This window comes from Elephantulus edwardii, unplaced genomic scaffold, assembly GCF_000299155.1.
Source record: "Elephantulus edwardii isolate Elephantulus edwardi_28Jun2011 unplaced genomic scaffold, EleEdw1.0 scaffold00151, whole genome shotgun sequence".
Taxonomy (NCBI): domain Eukaryota; kingdom Metazoa; phylum Chordata; class Mammalia; order Macroscelidea; family Macroscelididae; genus Elephantulus; species Elephantulus edwardii.
In genome coordinates this window covers 7,640,069-7,654,388 of record NW_006399901.1, presented here as the reverse complement: position 1 = coordinate 7,654,388, position 14,320 = coordinate 7,640,069, and the positions used below count along the sequence as shown (strand labels likewise).

Genomic DNA, 14,320 nt, shown 5'->3' with positions numbered 1-14,320 from the left:
CGAGAGCTAGATCCAGTGCCTCACAGATGTCTCTGCATTTCTAACTCCCTCAATAGTGGGAGGCACAAGCTACACAATTCTTGGATTTTGCAAATGGAGCAAAACAATTTCACACGGAAAACCACTGCTGGGTCCTGTAACCTAGACTCTGGTGACAACGGGTAAATGTCCTCTGGGGCACACAGAGGAGTCTGGTCTGCACATCGCATAGACACTGCAGGGTGTGGCAGACAGGCCTCACTCCCTCTCTTAGCTGCTCTGGAAGCAGAGGTTAAAAACTGCCCTTTAGGAAGGTCAGTCAGTAGAGAATGGGAATATGAACAGCTACAAATGCTTAGGGCAGAAACTGCAGCACCCAGAAGCGAGGCGCCCTTTCTCCTTCTCCCTGTACCCCCAGAGTCTGAAAGGATTCACAGCATAAGGCTATAGCTACAAAGACCAGTCCCCGGAGCTGTCCCTGCCCAGAGAGAACTACACCTGCCTGGATGGGTCGTACCTGCCCCAGAGCGTGCTGCAGAAGTGTCGGATGCCCAACAAAACGTACGTTGTCAATCTTCAGTTCAAACTTCTGGCCACACATTTCAGACTTGGTTGCCAAAATAGTTGCTAGAATAACATCTGAAAATCTTAAAATTGGGGAGGAAGGTTGAGAGGAAGGTTAATACACAAGTGGCTACCCATGCCCATGCCCAGAAGGCTTCAATAAAGGGCTGCTGTGTCCCCTGCAGATCAGAAGATCTATCAGTCATCCCTGAGCCGATTCCCGCGATCAGGGTCAAATTACCAGAATTACAATGGGAAGCGCAAGCAGAAGGGCCACATGCGGGCATCCTTAAGTGCTCTAGGGGTTCAAGAGGGAAACAAGTGGGGGGCTGGATCAAGACCTGGCCTTCTCTTGGGATAAGATGGGGCCTCACTCAGCATGGGGCATGTTCTGAGGGCAGCCTCACAACCTGGCCTCTTTAGACCTTTCCTCAAGGCCAATGCTCAGACTTTCTAATTTCTGTGAAGAGGGCAACTGTTAAAGGTGCACAACCTCCAGACTCACCACTGTCATAGCTATCTTTAAATGAATTGGCAGCACATGATAAATGAAGAAGAGATTGAGGTCGTTGACGATTTCAGCTTGCTCAGATCCACAATCAATACTCTGGCACTAGCAGTCAACAAATCAAAAGACAAACTGCTCTGGGGAAAGCTGCTTTCAGGGGCCTCTCCAAAGTGCTAAAGAGCAATGATGTCAGTCTAGAGACTAAGGTGTACCTGATTCAGGCCATGGTCTTCACAATTACTTGCTATGCATCAGACAACAGGACAATGACCAGAGTTAACAGAAGAATGGATGCCTTAGGGAGCTCTGGTGGCCTAGTGGCAAGAAGCTGCACTGCAATCCCAGAGGTGTGTGGTTCTAATCCACCAGATGCTCTGCTGGAGAAGGAGGAACAGTTTCCTCCTGTACCAGTCAGATCTGATTTGACGGTGCACACACAAAATAATAATAAAATAAAATTTTTTTAAAAAAATGATGCCTTTGGCAAGCTCTGGTGGCCTAGTGGCAAGAAGGTGTACTGCAATCCCAGAAGTGCAAGGTTCAAATCCACCAGATGTTCTGCTGGAGAAGGAGAAACAGTCTCCTCCTGTACCAGTCAGATCTTATTTGACGGTACACACACACACAAAATAATAAAATTTTTTAAAAAAATAAATAAATTTAAAAAAAGATGCCTTTAAGTTGTGGTGCTGGAGAAGAGTGTTGAACATACTATGGATTGCCAGCAGAACAAACAGGTTTATCCTGGAGAGGGTGAAACCAGTCTACTCCTTGGAGGCAAGGATTTTAAAGCTCTGTCTCACATACTTTGGGCATGTGGCCAGGAGAGACCAGTCCCTGGCAAGGGACATTATGCTTTGAAGGGTGGAGGGAAAGCGCAAGAGAGGAAGACCCCAGATGAGATGGTCTGACACAGTAACTGGGGTAACGGTGACAGCTGGAGACAGTGAAACTGGCTCATGATATGGCAACGTTCAGGGTTATTATGCACAGCATCACCGTGAGCCACAGGTGACTCTATAGCACATAACAACAACAACACTGGCACAAGGAAAAACATAACTTGGCACCACAGAGAAGGGGAAATGGTTGTAGTGTGGAGTGTGGACAGTCTGTGGAGCCCAGCGCACCAGACCTAGTCAAGGTGTGCCTGTGAAGGTTCACCTCCCACCTGAGAGAGGCGTGGATGGGTGCCGACCACAGCACAGGCCAGAGATGGGAAGACCGAGGGCCTGTCTCTCCTCCCACAGACCGCATTTCTAACACGCTGGCCGGAAAACCACTCTAAAGGACCACCTACCACCCTCAGACAGAAGACCCCACAGTTTCTAAACCAGACACTGGAGGACGCTCCTGGAAGACCCCACTGCTGGGGAGGGGATCTAGCAATGTGCTAATACCAGAGACTTCTACTTCATGACAATGGGGCTCCATTTCACCTCAAACGGTTATGGCAAGTGAAGTGGAAGAGAAGGGTTTAGAAAGCCCTCATCAATTGGAAAAGCGACCTCCTGGACCCAAAGGGAGGCTCAGCACTGCCAAGACCTGGGGCTGTGATGGTCCTGGGGTGGGGGTGGGGCCTCTGCTAGGATTCTTGGGTCCTCCAACTATCTGGGTGTTCATGGCAGCCCCAGAAGACACCAACTACCAGAAGACACTGGGCCTCTAATGGTGTGGTGGCAATGGGAGCACGGCCAGGTGCTCTACCCTGCCTCTTGGGTCACTGGCATCACTGCAGTGATGAAACCACCGTCTAAGACCAGTCACACAAACTTCAAACGCCTTCGAGAAAATTCCTCTAGGTGGCTCCCTCTTGCCAGGGCAGGGGAGGGAATGTAGGGTGTTGAAGCATTCTGCCCTGTAAACTAACCCAGTGACAGCACTCCACCCCACTGCCCAGAGACTTGGAGGACAGAGATAACAGAGAAGGCACCCCACCCATTCCAGAAAGCTCATGCTTCTGTGATAGCCAAAACTCTCCACCAAACTGTGGATGCAAAGATGAGGGACAGTGAAGCCCCACCCTCAGCCACCATCCAGCCTGGTGGTGTCAGAGTGTGGGACAAGATCTGAGCTCCTTAGAGACAAGCAGGAGTGGCCAGTTAGAAAAACCCACTTTCAAGTGTCCTGCCATAAACAAGGACGTGATCTACCCTGGGGCGACGGGACAGGGGAAAAGCGTGGCCTCTGGTGTCTGCATTAAGAGCAGATACACAGCCACGAGCTTTAGGAAGAATTCAGCACCCATGAGACAGGTTCAGGGACTGGGCAGCCAGAGCAGGGTGGTTGGGGCTGTTCCTTGGCTAAGCAAGGTCAGCTCTCCAGAAAAATCCACATCACTGCTTCATAGCTGACAAAATAGGACCTAAAAATGCTTGAAGTTTTGTATTCTGTACATGGCATCTGTGACAGAACACCAAGCAAAATGCAAAGCTATGTCACAGGGTAAAGGTACAACAGTTCTCCACAGACAAGTGACAGCAGTGGTGGGAATGCTTCCAAAATGTCACTGTAACTTTCCTGCAAACATATCACGACACAATAAATTTGCTGGTGTGAGAACTAAAGATCCCTGCAACAACTGGGAAATTCAAGAAAACTACTCAGGAAAAGCCCAGTTGCTGATCAGCCAAGCCTCCCCCTTCCTGCTGAGACTCCAGAGCCTGCTTCCCAAGGCAGCCTGGGGACCCTCCACCTGGCCCCGTGTTGGGGTACCCAAGAAACCATCTGCACAGCAACTCAGTCACCTCCAATTTCCAGAGAAAGAGCACCTGTCAGAGGAGGCACCCAGGGCGGGTGACATGGGGATGGATGGATGGGGGTGTCCCATCTCATTCTCAACTTCCCAACAAACGCCAAGGAGAATGCCTTGTGAGGTTCTATGGGCCTCTGAGAAATGGGTGGAGAGGGCTGGGGAGCGAAGGCCTGGTATTGCATGCCTGTCCTTCGGGCTGCTGCCAACTTGGCCTCTTGGGAGGAGGCACATAAACTTTTAATATCAATTTCATATTCTTCACACTATAGATTTGCTGTATAACGCAGGGCATGGAGAGAGTAGAGAGCCAGGGGCTGGTGGTGAGGTCCAAGCCAGAGCTGTGTGCTTCAATAGTTCATTTGCTGACATTGAAGAGATCAGGGATTAAGCACAATTAAGGGATGAGAAGGAAGAAAAATCAAGACAGAAAGACAGTGGGAGATCTTGGTCTTACCCTGCAACCAATTTCCCATCAGTTAGAGGACATGGCTCGCTGGAATGGGAACATGAGCATCAAGATGAAGCAGAAACACATTGCTTTTAAAAAGGGTTAACAGGTTACAAGGTGTTTCATGATAGGGCATTAAGTCTGGTGGAAGCATCATCACTGAGCAGAAGAGCTGACCCTCACGCCGAGTGACTTGCCAGGCACCAACGAGGGTGTAAAGACTTCTCCTACCTTGAGCACTTACCAGGTGGTTTTCTTGGCAGAGCTCTGCTTCACACACACACAAAGGCTGGCGGGAATGGTAGTCACTTTTCAGCACTGAGTGTAGCTGGAAGGCTGAGTTCAACACCCAGCTCCGCATGTATTAGCTGGACACATGTATCTGATCCTTCCAAGGCAGGTTTATCATCATCATCCCTCTGATCACCGTACAGTACCATATAAACACCACCAGCCCTGGAACCTGTGTCTGCTTGAGCCCCATCAGAACCTCTGCACAGCTCCACTGGACAGAGTCAAGCAGAGCTGTACATGTGAGCGGACAGGGCAGAACCGGGAAGTGTCAGAGGTCATGAGCTGCCCACTGCACCCTAACCAGGACTAGCTCACACAGAGACACACACAAGGCAGACACTTGGCTCTATGTCCTACAACTGCTGTTGCTGTGTAGCCAAGAACCCACCCACAGTTGACCCTTCTGGGGGTTTTCAGAGGCAATTAATCTGCATGGGAGGATATTGTCTATCCTCCCACGGGGCAGCTAGTGGATTCAAACCATGTGCCTTTGGGATTACAGCACGGCTTTTTACCACTAGGCTACTAGAGCTCCTATAAGCAGACATGTCAAAGTGAAACTCCAACTACCTGAGAGGGACACTGGGTGGAATCTGGTAGGAGTACACTGGGCTTCCAAGTGCTGGGGTGAGCCCTATAAGAGAGGCTGTCACAAGGTGTTCCACAACCTGCGGCATTTACCCACCAAGGTATCGACCTACCAAAGGGACATGATCCTAAGACCACCCATTGTTGGAGACAGCCGAGATCAGGCCCAGACTGGATGGAACCCTGAGCAGCTCATGCTGTTCTAACCAGCCAAGCATGAGGGCAGAGACTGGGGGGTGGAAGAAGTCTAAGGCATGGGGAGATGCTGTGTGTCCATGCGCAATATGATGACCCGGGCCCAGAAAGTAAACCTCTATGCTAGGAGTGGACTGCCCTGAGGACCTGGAGGAGCCCAGGTGAAACTCCACATCCCGCCTAGGGTCCAACGGTACCCTCTGCCCTCAAGCTGGACCACGGCTCCAAGAGAGACTGAGCTTCCCCCGGTGCTTCATACAGGAAGCTCTAGGCTGCGGGTAGAAACAGTTTCAGCTCGGAAAGTCTGTTAGTGGTAAAGCAGTTAAAGCAGCATGAGTTCCAAGCATGTGACACAAAAAGAAGTCAAGGGTTCTTTAAGCTACCAGCACACCTTCTCCGAGACAATGGTCCAATACAACTGAGTACCTGGAGGAGGAGGGCGAAAGACAGCTCAGTGATGGAGGGGGTGTGCTCACAGCAGGACGGGACATGCTAATGCCAGCCCTCCTCAGAGACACCAGGCTTCCTCTCCTACTTCTCCTGATGGCCTCTCTGTCCCTTCCAGCATGGGGGACCCATGGCACAATCACAGAGCCCCTACCAATCAATCAACAGGAACACCACACTTTTCTGAACTTGAACATCAAGTCTTAGAGACAAGCACCATCGCCACCACTCCTGACTGAATCCTAAAGGCAGGGGGGAGGTGAAGAGTGACAGTTCCTGTACTCTGAAACACACCCTGGCCATTCACTTTATTAAACGGACACACTCTCTAATTCAGTGCCATCCAACAGAACTTTCCAAAGTGGTGTAAGTGTTCTGATCAGTGCCAGCCAGTCCATAACCATTTGTGGCTCCCCTGTAGCTAGCTGGCTGAGGAGCAGGTATATTTTCCTTCCCTTATTAATTTTAGGTGACCACACTGGGAGCTCTAGACAGCACAGCACTATGGGTTTACAGCTCTGAGGAAGGTCTCTGAAATCACTGAGAGGACGACCAGCATTGTTGTGTTCTGGCAGAAGGCGATATTCTGTGGATCCAAAGGAAAACAGCCTTGCGAGTGATAAGGAAACCCCAGAAAATGACTTCATGCACCTCCACTGTACTGGTCATGCCAGGCAACAGCCCCATAAATAGCATATACATTCTGAAAAGCATAAACATTCTGGAGGAGGAGAGAATGCTTAAAAAAATAATTTTAAAGTATACAGCTATGGCTGGCACACTGCCTGTGGGGAACAGGGGAGCAACGGGGGAGCATGTTAACAGCAAAGGCCCCAGCCAGAGTCTGAGCTCCTTTCTCCCTGAGACAGCAGAGGCTGAGTCCTTTACCCCACGTGGGGACCCAGGACAAGCCATCAGTATCTTGCTGCTTCACCTGGACTTGTGTGACAACCTACTAAGCTTTAAGATGAACACAAAAAGGCAGAAGAGGCCCTTTCCAATCTTCCCAACCTGATAACTTTCCCCAGACACATCAGATATCCTAAATCCAAGAAAAAGTAAGACCTTCCTTTCATCTGTGCCTTCAAAGACCGGCAAGGCTTAAACTAGCCCTGGGCCTCAGCTCCATGGGCCACAGCAGCTGAGCCTGGCCAGGCTGTGTGCACACAAGCCCCAGAGTCAGCCTCGGAGTCAATTCCAGGACACCTGCATGAGGCACAGTGTCTGAGGACAACATTGCAGTCAGCTTCACTCCATGTCCTCAGAGGGCATTAAATGCTCCGCATGACACCAGCCACAGCTGGACCATGTGCAGTCAGGCAGTGAGGCAGAGGCCAGTCATGTGACCCTCCCGCGCAATGCTACCTGAAAGTATCGAATGAATGCTTGGAAAAATAACACCGGCTTTTTAGGAACCAAAGCATCAGATGGAGAAGATGGGGGCCTTTGCCAAGGGTTGGGGGCAGGAGTGCCCCAATTCTGAGTCAGCAGAACCCTTACCTGGAATCCCCATCCTGATCCTCAGAGTGGTCACCAGCGCTATTAACAGCATATCTACTGCGCGGCTTACCTGAGTGAGAGGTAAAGAAAAGACCAGGTAAGAGAACGATTCATCCACATGCTAGACCCCCTGAAAGGGATGGCTTCCCAGAGGTTATGGTGACATGTTTTTGCTACTTTGTTAAACTTTATAAAACAGGATTGCATGTATTTGCTGGTGGGTTTTGCTTTGTTTCCCCCTCCCCCCAACCTTGTTAGATATTTAACACCCCAGTCTGGAGCTGCTGCATCCTGGAAAATCACGAGTCATGATGACTCATCATCTTTGGGACACTGTGGAAGCTATATGCAACCCAAGTCGGAAAACCTACATTTCAACTAGAAAGTCTATCATTTAATTGAGAGGATGATATTTCAAAGAAAGCATAGAAAGTCTTCAAGAAAAATTTTTCTTTTTTTATTATTCTTTGATTCTTATATCAAAATGACATAAACTGTGCCCCAAAAGAAAAGACTTTAAAAATAAAATAAAAATAGGACTCCATGTGGCCTGGTGTATACACACATACACAGACACACACCTTTTCAGTACAATGGCAGCTATGTTGGAGAAATCAACTAGGTTGGGCAAAAGAATGAAATTTGTTCATATATTAATAGTTTTCTCATATATAAAGGATAATTTACAAAGGTAATTTTAAAAAGTTTTAAAACTCTAAAAATGATCTTAAGAGCTCTAAAATGAAACAAATATTTTTTAAAAAAATGAACTGGGGCAGGAAGCTGTGACAGCCTAGTGGCAAAGAAGCTGCACTGCAATCCTGAAGGCGCACTGTTCGAAACCACCAGATGCTTTGCTGGAGAAGGAGGGTCAGTCTCCTCCTGTGCCAGCTGAATCCAGTTCAATGGTACACAACAAGAAAAATAAATTAATAACTTAAAAAAAATGAACTGGGGAAAGGAGAGGATGGAAAAATGTGCAATGATGAATGAGTGAATATCTAACTTTTCTGTTAACTTTCATTAAAATAATAATTAAAGGTAAAAAAATTATTTTAAAAAAGAACTTTAAAATGTTAACAAGGAAGACAGAAGCCTAGAAGGAATATCACATTCTTGAAAAGAAAGATTCTTGTCTTTCCCAGATAGTTAGTATGTGCAAAACTATCTGGAATAAAAATGTCAACACAGGGCAGGGTGGGGTGAGGGTGAAAATGCCAACAAGTTGGAGACTAAGACTGAAAGCATTGGAAAGTAAGCACAGCCAGCTAGGAGGGTGGTGAGAAACATGACTCTGAAAATAGGAAAACATATTCATACGCATTTCCTAAGTGAAAATACATACACATTCACAATATGACAAGAGAAGGGAAAGCAGGGACACAATAGAAACCTGAACGCTGATGCTCATTGGAGCACTTTTCACAATAGTCAAAGGATAGAAACAATCAACCCAAGATGAAGGAATAAATAAAATGTGCTGTGTATATATGTACACAATGGACCATTTAAAAACATTTTTTACATTGTTGCACATTTCCCCCCTCCCCCTCCCCCAGCCCACTCTATAATGCACCCCTTGTTCCAGATTGTTGTCCTACATAAAACGCCTAATCATATATTAGTTTTGGACAGTTCGTCCCCTCATCTGTTCTAATGCAGTGTTCATTATCTAGCCACTCTTTTCCCATTCTCTCCCCAACCTCCTCATGTCTGTCCTATTTTATAACAGCAGCATTGCGCAGTGTTTGTCCTTCTGTGGCCGAGATACTTCGCTCAGCATAATGTCCTCCAGGGTTTCCCCATGTTGTGTAGTGTTTTATGAGTTCATTTTTTTTTCAATGCTGTGTTAATACTCCATTGTGTGAATGTACCATAGGTTTATCCATTCGTTTGTTGATGGGCACCTGGGCTGCTTCCATCTCCTTGCTATTGTGAATAACATAGACGTAAACATGAGCATGCAGACATCTGTTTGAGCTATGGCTCTGGTTTCTTTAGGGTATACTCTCAATAGTGGAATTGTTGGGTCAAATTGTACTTCTATTTCCAACTTTTTGAGAAATGGCTGTACCATTTTACATTCCCACCAGCAGTAAGAGTTCCAATCTCTTCACAACCTCACCAGCATTTGCTGTTTACTATACAACGGAGCTAAAGAGAAATGACATTCAGACAATGCAACACCATGACAAACCTTGAAAACATTACACTGAATAAAGTCAGTCAGTTACAAAAGGATGAATATTAAATAGTCTCATTTAAATAAATCCACAGCCCTAAAAAAATGAAATCTGTATTAAACACCTATCAGTTTAAAAAAATAATAATAAATAAAATAAATAAATAAATCCACAGAAACCAAAGCTTATACATGATTAAAATTTTCAAAGGCAGGGAAGGGAGGAGGGAGAAAGAAAAGAGTTTTTAGTCTGGATAGCATTGATTTTGTGTTAAAAATGGTGGAAAATTTTTCGGGAAAAGGGAGCAATAATGGTGGTACAATATGAAAAATGTGTAATCAATGTTATTAAGCTGTAAATGTATATGGTATGTTACACAATTTTTGCTGTAAATATTTTCATCACAATAAGCCAAAAAACCCCAACATTTGTGATACATGTTTTTCACCTGACATTAGCAAAGATCAAAAAAGCTAATGCATTAAAAATTACTCATTATCTTTTAGGGGAGCTCTGGTGGCCTACTGGCAAGAAGCTGCACTGCAATCCCAGAGGTGCATGGTTCGAATCTACCAGATGCTCTGCCGAGAAAGGAGGGACAATCTCCTCCAGTACCAGTAAGATCTGATTTGATGGTACACAGACACACACACACACACACAAATAATAATAAAATAAAATAAGTTGATTAAAAAAAATTACTCATTATCTTTTGACACAGATGATAGAACCTTGCTGGCTGAAAGTGAGGACTTAAAACAGTGCAGAAAATCAAAGACTACGGCCTTCAATACGGATTATATCTCAACATTAGTGGACAACAATCCTCACCACTGGATCGATATGCAACATCATGATAGAGAAAAGACTGCACTGTCAACACTTCATCTTACCTGGAGCCACAATTAACATACTTGGTACCAGCAGTCAGGAGATGAGGAGACCTCCGACAAGTCTGCTGCCAGGGACCTCTCTAAATTTCTGTGATGATGTCAGTTTGCAGACTAAGGTGTGCCTGGTTCAGACCACAGTCTTTTCAATCACTTACTATGCATCTGACAGCTGGACAACGACTACAAATGACAGAATTTGGGAGCTCTGCTGGCCTAGTGGCAAAAAACTGCACTGCAATCCCAGAGAAACACGGTTCGAATCCACCAGACGCTCTGCCAGAGAAGGAGGCGCAATATCCTCCTGTACCAGTCAGATCTGATTTGACGGTACACGCACACAAAATAATAATAATAATAATAATAAAGACAGAATTTATGCCTTTGAATTTCAGTGTTGGAGAAGCATGCTGAATATCCCATGGCCAAACAGAGATGTCTTGGGAAAAGTGCAGCAAGAATGCTCCTTAGAGGCAAGGATGGTGAAACTTCTTATCACATATTTTGGGCATGTGGACAGAAGAGGCAATTCTTTGGAAAAGGACATCATGTTTAAAAAGGTGACAGTCAGTGAAAGAGAGAAAGACACTGGACAGGATGGACTGACAGATAAAATGACTGCAACAACGGGCTCAAAAGTGTCAGAAATGATGAGGATGGCAAAGGATAGAACAGGGTTCAGATCTGTTGTTCATAGAGTCATTCTCAGCTGCATTGCACCTAACAACATTATCTTTTAGACCCAACCCTCTCACTTCTGAAAACTGGTTCAACAGATAATCTGCAAAATAACACACTAACAGCAAGGAGTAGTTTGTATTTATAAAAGAGATTGGCAACAACTTAAACAATCACCAACTAAGAATTGGAAGAAGAAAAAACAGCACAGTCATCTCATGGAATTTACTCATTGAAAAGCATGAGGCTGTACATTTTAATTTTATATTCAACATGTAAAGTGTGAACAAAATAACAGGAAGAAAAACTACAGGAGTCAAACATATGTATAAGTGTGCTACCACTTAGGTCAAGAAAACCCCAATATGTGTTCATATTTGCATAGAAGGTTCTGAAAAAAATGCATGTGAAAATTTTAACGAGGAATTTTGTTGCTGGGCAGAGGCAGGACATCAAATATAGAAAAGAACTTTTTATAATCTAAACTCCTCTGTACCCTTAAAAATATTGTACTATTTTAGCATGTTTAAAGAAGGTCAATGTGAAACAACTCTAAAACTAAAACGTAGGGGAGCTCTGGTGGCCTAGTGGCAAGAAGATGCACTGAAATCCCAGAGGTGCAAGGTTCAAATCCTCCTGCACCGGTCAGATCTGCTTTGCCGGTACATGCATACAAAATAACAATAATAGGGAGCTCTGGTGTCCTAGTGGCAAGGAGCTGCAACTACAATCCCAGAGGCACACGGTTCGAATCCACCAGATGCTCTGCCGGGAAAAGGAGGGACAATCTCCTCCTGTACCAGTCAGATCTGATTTGACGGTACACTCACGCAAAAAAAAAAAAAGGAAAAAAAAGACAAAATAACAATAATAAATTAATAAATAAAATAAAAGGTAAATGTAAAATAACTTTAAATTTAAAATCAAGAGGAGGTGAATGTAAAACAATTTTAAATTAAAAAATCAAAAGTTCTCCAAATGTCCTGAATGGTACAGGGAGAGTATGCAGTGGTATGAGACTAAGGTTGACCTACACTATATTAAACTAGAAGGGACTGATGCAAGGCAGACTGAAGGGAAAAAGGGAAGCTGCAGACTCGCATCTCAGGGGAAAATCTTGTATTTTAAGGGAGCTCTAGTGATGTAGTGAGTTGCATTGATAATTCAAAAATTCCTAGTTTACTATGGACGGATATGTATTTGTATGTATCTACAGGAGTAGTAAATAACAAAAGGTCTGTCTCTGGAGAAAGAGCCTAACTGGAGGAAGGAAGTCAGAAAGAACTTCAGATGTGGGGGTAACTGTTACGTCTGGGCAAAGGGGGCCAAACAGAAGAATGAAGAATTCAGAACTCAAATGCTGATGGCCTTATCTGCTGCTAAGAAGGGCAAATGGCCTTGCTTGTCTGGCTGAGCTAGCAGGTGGCTCTTAAATCAGAGTGGAATGTCCCTCCCTAAAGACTGTTTATAAAAATACTCCCCAGTAAATTCACAGTGTGACTTCCCATTCTGCCTCTCCAGGATGAGGAACTCACCCGGGAGCTCCCCTTCCCCCGTTTAATAAGGCTACATTAAGCTTTCTCTCATTCTCTCTGATTTCTTCTTTAAGTCCACTAACCTAACAGTAACTTTACATTTTCTCCCAAGATGAATAGATACATATAAAATTTACATATTAAAAAATTTAACTCATTTAAACTGGAAAATGGATCAAATGTTAGTAATAATTGTTTAGACACAGCGAGTTGAGTGGGAGGGGTTTGGTATGAGGTGGTTTTTTCATGATAGATGAGCAAGACACCGCGGCGCACAGACCTGAAGCGAGGGGCCACAGGGAGGAAACGCGCCGCTCGCGGGTCACCACGCGCATGCGCAGCAGCGCCTGCTCCCCAGCGCCCACTTACTTGTCTGGGACGCGGGGTGCTCCTGGCTTCGCTGGAAGGGATATCTGAACAGCAGCTTATTGCCCCGGCTCCCGGAGCTCACCAGAATCACGCTGATGGGGCTGGTGTTGTCACCCATGCTGCCAGGAGTGGGGGGGTAAGGGGAGGTGTCAGGGAACACGTGAGTGAGGGGATGTCCAGAGAAGGGACCGGGATACAGGGACCTCGGGGGCGGGGAAGTCCGAGGACAGAGGCCTGCCTGGGACGGGCAGAAGACAGCAGGCAAGAAATCTGGGAAGCTAGACTGACATAACCCCGAGACCGCCGACACCCTGGCGCGCTCCTGCGCACGCGCCGTGCCTACGCTCCTGCTCGCGATACTTGCAATGACAGGAGCTCTGACTTCGCTCAGAAGAGCCTCGGCGCGGCAGTGCGCAGGCGTCTTTTGCGCGCACCTTCTCGCTCACAGGGCTCAGAACCTCTGTGGTTACCCATGGAAAACGTCTCTGTAGGTTCAACACAGCTTTTCTTACTGTTTTCTTCATTATAAAAGTAGTACTTGCTTTGGGCAGAAAGTTCACATAAAAGTCAGAAAAAACCCACCCCAAACCACTAAGTATTTAAAAGACTTAAATATAGCAGCCAAAACTCTAAGAAGAGAAGATAAATTAATCAAGGAAACATGCAGAAACTTACCACTGATTGGTGATTACCAGGGATGAAGATGAATCACTTCACAGATAGGTGTTGTGCACTGTTGAGGAGGAACCAACCCATCCTAGCTGACACTCCAGCGGATTCTCAGAGGGTCAACTATATGTTGGATTTTCAGAGGCAGTAAATCTCATGAGAGGAAATAATGGCCCATTCTTAAGCAGATGAGGTGGTGGATTCGAACCGCGTGTCTTTGACTTGGCAGCACAATTCCTTGTCACCAATCTGGCACCATGATGGATGGAGAAGAGATTGAAGTTGTTAACAGTTACAGCTTGTCGGCTCCACAATCAACACTTTTGGCACCAGCAGTCAGGAAATCAAAAGGCGAATTGCATTAGGTAAAACTACTGTCAGGAACCTTTCCAGAGTACTGAGAAGCAACGATGTAAATCTAGAGACTAAGTTGAGCCTGATCCAGTCCATGGTCTTCGCAATTACTTGCTATGCGTTAGAGAGCTGGATAATGATTAAGGATAGCAGAAGAATTGAAGCCTTTGAGCTGTGGTGCTGGAGAAGAGTCTTGAACATACCATGGACTGCCAAGAAAATAAATAGGTCTGTCTTTGAGAGGATGAAACCAAGTTTCTCCTTGGAGGCTAGGATTTTGAAGCTCCGTCACATACTTTGGGCGTGTGGCCAGGAGAAACTGATCCTTGGAGAAGGACATCATGCTCAGAAGGATAGAGGGACC

General features: G+C 45.8%; 1 protein-coding gene across 2 annotated transcripts in view; it reads right to left on the bottom strand.

The window, feature by feature from the left end:
- The window catches only part of NPRL3 (nitrogen permease regulator-like 3 (S. cerevisiae)), a 32,120-nt gene extending 19,046 nt beyond the window's left edge, over positions 1–13,074 (bottom strand). Inside the window, exons 1-3 of one of the 2 annotated variants that reach the window (XM_006894867.1) lie at positions 12,934–13,074; positions 7,279–7,348; positions 497–626 (exon numbers count right to left, since the gene is read on the bottom strand). In XM_006894867.1, the coding sequence (XP_006894929.1) occupies positions 497–626; positions 7,279–7,348; positions 12,934–13,051 (318 nt within the window). In that variant the 5' untranslated portion in view covers positions 13,052–13,074. The remainder of the gene's footprint in view (positions 1–496; positions 627–7,278; positions 7,349–12,933) is intronic. The other variant, XM_006894866.1, reaches the window with a different exon arrangement.
- Between the last annotated feature and the right edge of the window lie 1,246 nt (positions 13,075–14,320).